The sequence below is a fragment of the Apostichopus japonicus genome, chromosome 6 (assembly GCF_037975245.1).
Source record: "Apostichopus japonicus isolate 1M-3 chromosome 6, ASM3797524v1, whole genome shotgun sequence".
NCBI classification, from domain to species: domain Eukaryota; kingdom Metazoa; phylum Echinodermata; class Holothuroidea; order Aspidochirotida; family Stichopodidae; genus Apostichopus; species Apostichopus japonicus.
The window spans coordinates 9,165,738-9,177,989 of NC_092566.1; the positions used below are offsets into that span (position 1 = coordinate 9,165,738).

General features: G+C 38.6%; 1 protein-coding gene across 2 annotated transcripts in view; it reads left to right on the forward strand.

Moving 5' to 3' along the window:
- The window catches only part of LOC139968906 (Golgi-specific brefeldin A-resistance guanine nucleotide exchange factor 1-like), a 47,486-nt gene extending 39,069 nt beyond the window's left edge, over positions 1-8,417 (forward strand). The window contains exons 32-36 of one of the 2 annotated variants that reach the window (XR_011793578.1): positions 69-182; positions 1,507-1,681; positions 2,231-2,332; positions 3,218-3,872; positions 3,949-8,417. Coding sequence is in view for 1 of the 2 variants with exons in the window: in XM_071973519.1 (XP_071829620.1) it covers positions 69-182; positions 1,507-1,681; positions 2,231-2,332; positions 3,218-3,555 (729 nt within the window). In the remaining variant the exon portion in view is untranslated. Of the gene's footprint in view, positions 1-68; positions 183-1,506; positions 1,682-2,230; positions 2,333-3,217 lie in introns of both variants that reach the window. The other variant, XM_071973519.1, reaches the window with a different exon arrangement.
- Positions 8,418-12,252: the final 3,835 nt, after the last annotated feature.

Sequence of the window (12,252 nt, forward strand, 5' to 3'; positions counted from 1 at the left end):
GAAAAACATGTTTGTGTTCATCAGTTTGACAAAATTCTCCTTTATTTTTTGTGGTTGTGGTTCCATAGGGCTTCCTGCAGCACTTGACTCCTCTACTCTCCCTGTCAACATTTACCGCTCTCTGGATGACCATCCTGGACTTTATGGACAAGTACATGAATGCAGATAAGAGTGAACTATTGGTAAGAGATATAATAATAATAATATTTGCTTTTTATATAGCGCTTTACACCAGCGATAGGTCTCAAAGCGCTTTATAGACGTTATATTACCCCTGGTCAATGATAACCTGTCCCAGAGACAATCCCTCCAGTCGGCAGCAGTTATATGCTGCGCCCAATGACAAGTTACCTCACAGGTACCCATTTAACCCCTGTGTGGAGAGAGGCAATTGAGATAAAGCATCTTGCCCAAGGACACAACGTAATGAACTAGGCCTGAATCGAACCAGCAAACCTTGGATCACGAGTCCAACGCCTTAACCAATTGGCCACCACGCTGTATGTAAACTGGTCAGACTCTCTGTGTCTAGGCAGGTCATCTACACACAGCTGGTTCTGTTATCAGCTCAGTTTCTCTGGCCATCAGCTACGTTTGAACATAACTGAACAGTCGGATGCAGTACTATTGTCACATCAGATTTGTAAAATCTTGAGAAAAGTCAACATCACCTTACGAGACCTACCACACCCATACCACACCCATACAAGTACCCTTATTTGTGTTTTAGCAGTATTTGCTATTGTATACCTTCACCTTATTGGTGTGTTCATGTTTTTTGTATGTGAGTATGTATTTAGACATCTAGGACTATAAGGAGAGCGTTGTGATCAAATGGGCTAGGGCAGAGGACTGCGGATCTAAGAATTTCAGGTTTGAGTCAGTTTGGCCCTGGTCATAAAATTGTGTCTTCGGGCAGGGGGCTTAATCTCTTCGTCCAACAGGTGAGTAAATTGTGACCTGTGAGGTAACTTGTCTATACAAGTTGTGTGAGTCGGTTTGTGGGGTGCAACCTATGGGAAGTCCCCGTGGGGGAAGGGAGGGGGAAGGGGCACGTTAAAGTGGCAAATGTTAGATCCCCAGAAGGGACCATTTTAATTGTACAGACCGAGAGAAGTTGTTTGAGAAGGTCTTGGCCTTGATACAAGACTGTGAACCTTCAAGTTGAACTTCCAAAGTTTATAATAAAGTTGACATCAAGCAATGAAATCAACCTAACTTAGTTAATGACATTATTTTCTTCAACTGTTGAGACGTGACTGATAAATTGTGCCTTTATTGTGGACAAGAACATTGTAAGGGTGGGTGAGAGAAATTGTAAAAGAACTTTGTGAAAGAAATTTAATGAATCTGCACTGATAAGTATTCCTTTGATAATTTTGCAAACATTAATTTTTACCAATGTTCTTTTCAAGTTCAGTTAGGATTCCAGTCCGTAAATACACTTTGTGACCTTCCTTTTTTTTCTTTTTTTTTTTCTTTTTTTTTTTAATGTTTTCAAAATAGAGTGAAGCCATTCCTGAATCTTTGAAGAATATGTTACTAGTCATGCACACGGCTGGTGTCTTCGAGACTGACGGGGAAGACGACCCTGCCGCTCAACTCTGGGCCATGACCTGGGAGAGAATCGATTGTTTCTTACCAGGACTCAAGATTGAGGTCTTTAAACCGCACGAATCAGGTGAGGAGGGTGTCAGATAATACAGAGAACAATAGTTTTACACTCGCATATTAATATAAATTTTAGACACTTACTGGCATGCAGTGAGTGAGTGAGTGAGTGAGTGCGTGCGTGAGTGAGTGAGTGCGTGAGTCAGTCAGTGAGTCAGTCAGTGAGTGAGTCAGTGAGGGAGTCAGTCAGTGAGTGCATGAGTGAGTGCATGAGTGAGTCAGTCAGTGAGTCAGTCAGTCAGTCAGTGAGTCAGTCAGTCAGTGAGTCAGTCAGTCAGTGAGTGAGTGAGTGAGCGAGCGTGCGAGTGAGTTTTCTAAGCGCCTGGTCATATTTGCAGTGTACCTATCTGCCGTCGTCATGGAGACACCGGAGCGTAATGCATACTATGAGTTTGTTGTTGTTGTTACATTATTTAATTGATTGCAGTGTCTTTTAGAAATACTTATTTCCTCTGATTTGTTTCACGATTAATGGGACAAAAGAACGGTAAATTTTTGCGATGACTTTATTTTGTGGGGGAGGACACATCAAACATTGCTTCTATAATTATTCCCACAGCTCGGACAACACCTGCTACTGTCCCTAAACAGGATGCCATACCGAGGGACGGCTCTCCTCAGAGAGACGGCACAACTACCCAAGAAAAACCCGACACAAAACGTAAGTACGATAGTCTTCTCTGTACGTGTGTCTATTTGTCTGTCTGTGTGTCTGAAGATGTATCATATCGGATGTCTTGTTTAACTTTAAGTAGCTCTATTGTTCATTTAATGTCGACAAATGCTTTAATGCTGTTCAATACTTATGTCCCATAACAGCTTGACATATCAGTATAAAATATAAAATAATGTAGTAATGTATATATATTATATTTTTCTTTTTCTTATTTTTAAGTATTTTTCTAATGACCTGCTTTTAGCATGTTTCATACTTATGCGACAAAGTGTGACCAGGTAAAATAAATTAAAATCTGATTCAATTTTACGTTACTCTTTACTCGTTGAGAACATGGAACAAGATGTCTTAGTGAGAACAGTTTCAGTCATATTTCCAGTAATAGCCCCATCGGGTCTTGTGAAATCATTGACAGTATGCCAGAAAGTTTCTTCAATCACATCATTACCGACCTAACTTGAAGTCTAATAATGCCTCAGGATACACCATTTGTCATCTTAATTTAAGATTCTTTTCGGGGGAGGATCCCACCGACCCCTACATGGGAGTAGCCTTTAACAATCCCTCTGCCACACCCCTAGTTTCTATAATCTTGGACCCGCATCTGGCCCTTCCATTTGGCTCCTCCACCTGACCACTCCTCCACCTTCTTAATTGGTGTGTATGGTACTGTTTCTCAATGTTCATTGGAACTAAATATCTGTGATGTTATGATTTCCAATTTCAATTCATGTTCAAATTTAATATACTCAAATTGGGGTACCTGTTTTGTATAAGATTTTTGAAGGCAAGTTACTCTTGTTATCATGAAAGCAATATGTTACATCGACTCTAAAGACACAAGTTTCACATCAATTCTTGTCCCTCTAGCGGAAGACACAGCGGTATCTGACCAACAGGAGGTCACCCCTGAGGAACCTGCAAAGCAGCCACCCAGGACTGACCCACCAGTCGTGCAGCCCTCCATCCTACCACCGACGGCTGCCACTAACACACAGGGGCCAACCCCAAACCTCCCTACCATCGGCGGCCAGTCTAACATCATCCTCCAACCTCCACTGCCGACCCTGGTACCGCCAGATAAGAGCTCCTCCCAGGTCAGGACCATTCCGCTGCTCCTAGATCCGAGGGTCCTCCAGGGGATGCAAGGTGCCCAGCTACCCATTATGTCCATTGGCCAGAAGCAGACCACAGATTCTAGGACGTAATGAGTTCTGATTGCTTTAGTTTGCGAGAGACATGCAATGCCCGGGATCAGGTGAAGCTGCTAAGGTCCTACCTACTATTCCTACTTAAAATCCTTTCTTTCTTTCTTTTCTGTGGAACTATTGCAACCATACAGATATATTGAGTTTATGTTGGACTAAGACAGAAGCATAAGAGTTCTGTAGCCAAAGTCGTGTAAATGTAGTCAAACAAGATGAATTGCTGCGGTATGGGGCTAAGAGGTTAGGTGATGTATGTATAAGATACGATTCGATACCTATGACCAAAGAATACTAAAGTCAGAGAACCTGCATGTAAGGTGACTTAAGTATACTAAAGACAGAACCTGCATGTAAAGTGACTTAAGTATACTTAAGACAGAACCTGTATGTAAGGTGACTTAAGTATACTAAAGACAGAGTACCTGCATGCAAAGGGACTGAAGTATACTAAAGACAGAGAACCTGCATGTAAGTTGACTTAAGTATTCCAAAGACATATATCTTGAAAGTGAAATGACATAGGTGTACCGCAGGCATGAAACCTAAATGTTAAATGATCTATGTATACTAAACACAGAAAACCTAAATGTGTGTTTTTAGTTCACAACAGACATAGAATGTGAATGTTCTGTGTCTTCCTGTGCATTGATGAATTAAACATAGATTAGTCACTATACCCTTACTTAAATGATTGTTGAAATGAATGAATTTAGAGGAGTGGGAAAACCACATGCAGTATTGGGCAACCCACATGCCGTATGGAGCAGCCCACATGCAGTATGGGCACCCCACATGCAGTATTGGGGCAGCCCACATACAGTATGGGGGCAGCCCACATGCAATTTGAGGACAGCCTGCATACTGCAAGAGATAGCCTTCCTATGTCAAAGATAACGTAGCATGCTGGGACCATGTGAGACTGCAGTTTAGATCAATGCTTAAAACATAGAGAGAAACGTGATCTATCATGACTGCTAACATAAAATACTCCTTTTAAGGATTCCCAACATTTGAAAAGGTTTAAGGTTAGTAGTATTTATACATTTGTCATTGTCTAACCAGTTATTCTTAAGCAGTTTCATGCAGTTTCGGATTTTTTTTTTTCAATTTTCTTGTAAACATGTTCTTAAAATAATTTGTTAAGGTCATATACAATGACTTCACCAAAATTAAAATCTGTATCTTTTTGTCATATTTCAAATTTTATTAGGTAGAAAACATATTTTCTTATGTAGATCGATAAGATACCAAGATAGACGACCTTGTCAGGCCAGTGGATAAGAGTTTTGTTTGCCAAGAAGTTTCTTTGAAGTGATTTTGTCTTTTCTGTGATTTATAGACAACAATAGAAATGTTTGCCTCTGTTTATACTCGTGGAAGGGTTTTCAAGCCTTGTTTTCAAGGTTTTCAAGCCTTTGTTGTTCAAGGTTTTCAAGCCATGATGTGTCTGACTTTCAGAAAGTCTTTTAAGACGTACGTTTCCGACTTTCCCAAATTCCCCAATCATCTTTTCTCTCTTGAAAATAATATATATATATATATGTATATATATAGATTGTAGAAATAGGCAAATATTTTCTCAGATGTCACCTGAGTGAAGTCGCTAATTAATTTATCCTTCGTATCCGTTTCATAAATGGGAAGGGGGAAAAAATCGTCGTTAGATTAGGATGTAAGACGATAAATTGTCTACTTGAATTTTTTTTCCATCTAGAACTGTATTTTTTTTTGTGTTTGAAAATATCGTTTGTGATTTAGTTCTGTACTTAGTGGTTTTATCACACAGGTATATATACCGTGAGCTGCAAAGCAATACATAAAAATGTTGAAATAAAAGTCAAAGAGGGGGGGAGAAAAATGGGAAACTTATTTGCTAGGAAAGAGATATAACTGTATATAAAATACAACAGTTTACCTTTTTTTTTCTCAGAAAATATTCAGATTCCATTTGAAGCAACCATTTTAATCTGTTAAATTTACAATCCTTTTTTTTCTTCAAGTTTTTGTGATTATGTTTGGTGTTTGCAATCGAGTTGAAAATCTCTTTGATGATATCGCCGAGTTATTTCAGTTTTGAAACATTTTGAGGCGGGTTTTGTGATTTTATCAAGATTATGTTTTTCTTTTTGGAGATCTCGGTATCTTTTAATGGATATTATTTGGGAAGCTGTTATTTATTTATTAGTACTAATAGTTAAAACCAAAATATGAAATACTTCTTCAGTGCTTCGGCTAAGGAAATTTTCATTCACGCATGATTCTTCCTTTGTTTTTTGTTGTTTTAGTTTTTAGATTGTAATATTTGATGATGCACATCCCAGGAAATTTTGTCGGTGAAATCTAGTCAACCCTTGAAATCCATTGGTTCTGTGGCTTCGTCAAAATACTGGTTCCCCTTTTAAGTCTCTCTCAACAAGGTTTGCAAGAGACCTCAACGATTTGAAATTGTTGTATTAAATGTATTTCATCTCGAGTCGATAGAAATTCATCCATCTTCTAACTCAGTGGCCTCTCGCTGGTGATAAAGATGATGCACTGGTTTTATATTCTGACCGAGGACTTGAACAAAAGAATTGCAGGTCCTCGGATGTGATTTCTAAAGAATTACCACGTCCTCGAAAGAATTCTGTTGTTATGGGGTATTGTTAAAGTTAGGCTACGTGGATTTGAACAATGGGAAACAATGAGGTCCTCGGTCTGAATGTAAAACACACCTGCTTACGTGTGTGTGTGTGTGTGTGTCTGTACCCTACATCGATCTATAGATTCACACTCAAGTGTCAGACGTATGGTATGGTATTAACAGTAAGCTAAAACCGAGAATGGGTAATGTTAAATAGTACAGTAATTACTGACAAAATGAAGGAAGCTAAAATGAAACATGTAAAACATAGTGAACGTTTTCTCATAGATTTGTAGATTGAAATGTTTCTTAGTATATATATATATTAACATATTTATCATAATTTTTCATTTTTGTTATATGTTCTGTACTGGGTGATGAGTTGTACTAAAACTGTAGAAAATTACCTCCTGTTCATTGTAACTGTGCTCTCAAATATTTCTATTTTTAAATTATTAAAGCACAGCTAAGGTGAAGAGAATGGTAATGGGGGATGGGAAACTAATATGAAGGGGAGGACCCTTCTTTATTACTCTCTCTCCCTCCTGGGCTGTGTTTAACATATTGATGTATAAACCTGTACCCCTCTATACAATATAGTGCAGGGTTTCTCTCAATAGGATGCTCGCATCAGGCCTGCAAAAGATATCAATCCGGGTCGTCAAAATAATTATCGGCCACCTTCTTGTATGCCAAGACTATTCAAGCCATAGTGCTTGAGCACATTGCTGAAGATAAAAAAAGTGGAATTTTAATTCTCTTCTGCTTTTTGCCTTCAACCAATGAATTGATCTGGTTTTGGTTCTGGTAGGAAATTTATAATTGGAAAGCCCTTTTATAAAGACATTACATGGTGGTCCCGTCATCATCATCTTCATCATCTGCTTTAACTCAATTCAAATTGTCAAGTTGCATTTTTTGATGGTGGGTGCTGGATTGTTACATTTAATTTCTGAGAAGAGACTGGAGGAGTCTTTTCAGTGTATCTTTCCTCCGACATGCCAGTACCTTTAAATTTATTCCTATCGGTCGATGTAAGATATATTAGCAAACCATGCCGACGAAGTTCACGATCCGTTTGACAATTGCCCAACGACCTGTCAACTGCTGCTTTTTCGGGCCCAAAAAATGAAGAAGGAAAAAAAAATAGTGCGACACAAGTAAAAAATGTGTGTTTAAAAGTTTTTATCTCAAAATTTCTGAATAATAGAAGAGTTACATTTTCTTATTTATTTTGTCAGACATTAAGTCAAAAAGGAAGTGTCCTTGATATACTTGTGATTATTTTCATATTATTGAATATTCATCATAAAATGTCACTGAAGACAAGCCAATCAGTCATCACATTGGCAACAGTGGGCGTGGTCAATGAGCTATGGAGAGGGACTGCCAAAAGGCCTTAATCCTCACAATGCCCTCAAAATAGTGTACTACAACTTTGCATTTAATGGAACAACCGACTCCATACAATGTCATGAAACGTAGAGGGGATAATGATAATAATATGATGGTGATATATAATGCACGCATATCCACCTGGAAGGGTGCTTCTAGGCACGGGATAACCCCTCATGGAGAGGGCGGGGATACCCCTACATGTCCCCCCCGCCTCTTTTGATGGCTATGCCACCACTTGTAAGAAAATAAAAACATTGCAACCCCAAAAACATTTTCTTATTTGTTTTCGCTTTCACTTTATTTTGCAATATTTTAACAAAGTATGTTCTTTAAATTGTTGTTAAGGACTACATACATTTTGTTTGTATTCTAAAAAATTGAGTGTAACCCTGAATTTCAATAAATGAACTTGGCCGATTTTAATGGGCCTCCTGACTGATAATAACTAAATCTCCTATTTAATTTTAAGAACGTACATCACTTTAAGTTTTTTTTTCTCCCTTGTATTTTGAGTTATTATCTAGTTTTGGTATCTCCTTTCAATTCTTCAGTTTATATTGTATAAGATTTTAATTAAAATGAAATCTATGGTATTAGAGAGTTGTGTGGCAGTGATATGTAAATTAATATTGTTATTATTTACTGTTGATATGATTATTATTTAGTATAAGTGTCTCTCTTACTCTGAGCTATAAGTTGATTTAGTCCTGTTTTTTTTTTTCCTTTTTCTCAGTAAGAATGTTACTGTAAATTTCAAAAAACAAATAATTAAGGATGTTAAACTACAGAAATTGTATTGTATGTAAGAGGTTAGAAAAATAAATATGATCATTATATTTCATCTGGCAATGTTTGTCTCATTCTTTTCAGAGGAAGGTGATACTTTTTTTCTCTGGTATGGGTTTATTTTTACGAGGGCAGTTACTGGTTATAAGGGGGAGCTGGCGAAAATAACCCATTTATCTGCATCAACTTGGATTACCTTGAGTGAAACATAAATGAAAATCGTAACAAAGTGGGAAAATGAAAACCCATCAGTACGATCGTTCCACCCCCCCCTCCCCCTCTCCTCGTCAGTTGGGAGAATTTCCTAATGCTAATACCACTCAGAACTTCCCTCTAAAATACCATGTTTCGTGCGGACAGTATGAACAGCCCCCCCCCCCCGCCTGCCCCACCCCACCACAGACTTACCCGTCGGGAGTTGGTAGTCTTTCCTTCCAGTTTCTATTTATTATTCTTTACCTCAGGGATCATTTCAAATTAAGGTATCGCGTCCTTGTCATAGTGCCTGTTAACATTACATATTCATATACAAAAAAATCTTACAATAAATAGCAGGTAAATCGATTGACTGCCTTTACTTAGGACTAGCCAAATATTGGTAATCGATGGATGTAGAAACCTGTATCGTTTTCTACGGTAGTGAGATGTATACCTCTTCTTAATCTTCTTCTTTTTTCTTCATCTCTTTCTTTATCTTCTGTTTCTTCTCCTCAAAAGTGTCAAGTTGCCCTTTCTTTTAATTGATTAGAAATGAAAATCTGTTTTCATGGAGTATTTCAAGTCACACATCCTAAATTATATACACTCGACTAGCTTCAAGCTAGCGCCATCTGTCAACGCATCCCGCACTGCCGTGTTATTATTCTGTACCTCTGACAATAGTACAAGGGTGGCCAGACACGAGTCTAACTTGTAAACTAGATTGTACTGTTTCAAATATAGAAAGGTCGGACTCTGGTGTGGCGAGAGGGGGCGGGGAAGGGGGTGGGTGGCCAGGGAGATATATCCCCGTGGGGTTATGCTCTTTTAAATTTCCCGGTAAATATGGAAACAGGGACAGGGAAAATGATATGGAATAAAGATTACTTTTAGCGTAATTTAATAATGTACTTAAGGATAAAAATGAAGAGCGCAAAAAGGGGAATTCTTGATGGGAATGTGTCCCTTTCTTTGCCACAAACTGCGTTAAACGTGACACTGCGGCAGTTGATTACTGAACTACATGAATCTAGCTACCGAAATGGTCTCCTTTGAAGGGGACAACATTTTGAGAGGAGAGCTTCTTCTCTATCTTGTTATATTTAACAGGTAAGTATGAGATTGATGCATGTGACTTGGTTGGTGTTCATGAATTTGACGTTAGAACACCTTACAAGTCAGTGACGTAACCAGATGTGTAGTCACGTGGTATCTGACAGACCTTTCCCCTCTGCAGTAAAGAATGCAATGATTAAAAGGTACAGTTTAACTACTTTACGATAAAATTATACCGTCGCAACACGAAGAGCTCTTCCTCAATACCATCCTCTTCTTCCATCCCTCATTTCACTCTCCTCGTCACCCCTCCCAACCCCCCTCCCCCTCCTCCTCTCCGCATCTCACTTTCCCTTCTTACCTCGTCTCCCCTATTTAGTCACCGTTACCGGTATTACGTCTATGTAATTTCTGAATTTAATATCATATTGTAACATTTTCGTAAAGGGGTATAGATAAAAAATAGTTGTGGAATATTTCTTTTAGCAGAAACATATTCTTCTACAATCGGCTAAAATGGTCAGGCTGGTTAATCATTAGGCAGTGACGGAGCAGAACACTCGAGTGCCAGTCCCATATAATAATTAAGTGTGACTATGTTTTTCCGCACACCTTTATGTATTGCGGCCAAGGGATCTTCGAATCTGTCATCGAGCGCACCTAATATAACAGAATGCGCGTGACCGAAGTATATGTTGGATCACACAAGATGATGATAAGGTTACTGTACTATGCCAGACTTACTTCAAGTCTGTTATTGTGCGTATTGCTTGTCACTTTGTTTTCGCGGGCTTTTTGGACTACTTAGACAGACGTACACACACACATACGCACACACACACATATAAATATATATATAGTTATAAATATAGTTATATATATATATTGTTTTATATATATATAGTTATATATGTAGTACATATATAGTTATATATATAGTTTTTAATATATATAGTTATCAATATATATATATATAGTTATATATATATTCATATATATATATAGTTATATATAGTTTAGTTATATATATATATATAGTTATATATAGTTATATATAGTTTTGATTAAGTTATAACATTATAAATAGGAGAACTGGTATTTCTTTAATGCTTAATTAATACACTAGATTTACACTTACGGAAATCGGAGTTGAAGTGACTGTATATTGCGTTATGAGTTAGATTAATGTCATAACAGATGTTCAACAAAAGTGGGGAAAGAGTATTTTTATTTGACAGACGTGGCCGTGTTTCTTAGCCTAGACCTACAATACTTTCACACAGTGGCGTAGCTACGGGGGGGCCTGGGGGGGCCGGGGCCCCCCCATGAAATCGGCTGGCCCCCCCACTGGCCCCCCCACTGGGAATGGGGTAAAAAAATGTAAAAAAAAAATTGTAAAAAAAAAAAAAAAAACTCATCAGTGGGATTCACTAATATTTTTTGTTCAATAATTTGGGAAATAGAGTTACACAATTTTCTCGTCTGCATCTGGCAGAATAAGAATAATACAATATCTGTAGTAATCATGAGAATGGTCATACAGCATGGCATGGCAATGGTCGATGCGACGGTTGCGACCATACACCACGAACCTTGTGCATGTGCTGCGCGATATCGATATCTACCAATACATGTTATCGGTCATCGATTGGCACAAAAACCCAGATTCTGATGACAGCTGCCTCAAGAAACCCAATAAATGGCCTAATTAGCACCGAGCCACCAATGTGGACCATTACCGAAACATCGATGCGTGTTAGTCTTCCATCCCCTTCCTCTAATGCTATTTAAGTCCACATGTGGGCATTTCCTGCAAACCTACCGGTAGCCCACAGGGGTTTGAGTTGGGAGAAAGGCCTTGACACCTTGAAACAACAAATGATGCCAACCATAGGCGTACGAGGCGGGGGGTGCAGGGGGGCAGACTGCCCCCTAAATTTCCAGAGGACAAGAAATTCGGGCAAAAGTCCTGAAAAATTCGGGCAGCCTAAGAGGAGAAAAAATATATATATATATATATTTTTTCTCCTCTTAGGCTGCCCGAATTTTTCAGGACTTTTGCCCGAATTTCTTGTCCTGTGGAAATATATATATATATATGTATATATATATATATATATATATATATATATAAATATGCAGTAGCTTGCCCGAATCTTTTTCAAATTTTTGCCCGACAATTCCATGATTTTCTTTATTTAGCATCATGATGCCCGAATATTTCCGTGTAACACCACCGTAAGCGCAGTTCATCTGGGCTACCACGCTTTTTGCACGATCAATTTTTTTTCTTCTAACTAGTCAATTGTATACCTGGACCAAGGGCGGCGGAACCGGGGGGAAAAAGGGGGCACGTGCCCCTCCCCCACTTTTCCTCAGGTTAGAAATGTGCCTTTTTTCTACATAAAAATTGAGGTGCCTTAAGTTAGCAAGAGGCCAGGGAACCAGAATGAACACTCGGGAAGGGCCGTTTCCGGCCATCTGAGGGGTTTGTAAAACCAAAAATTTTTTAAAAGTACGCTCCGCGCCAACCGATGGTGGCGCTCCGCTCAGATAGCCGTGCATACAACTTTGCAAATCCTGGCTAAGCCCGTGACTTTTTACGAATTTCTGTGAGTCAAACTCAAAGCATTTTC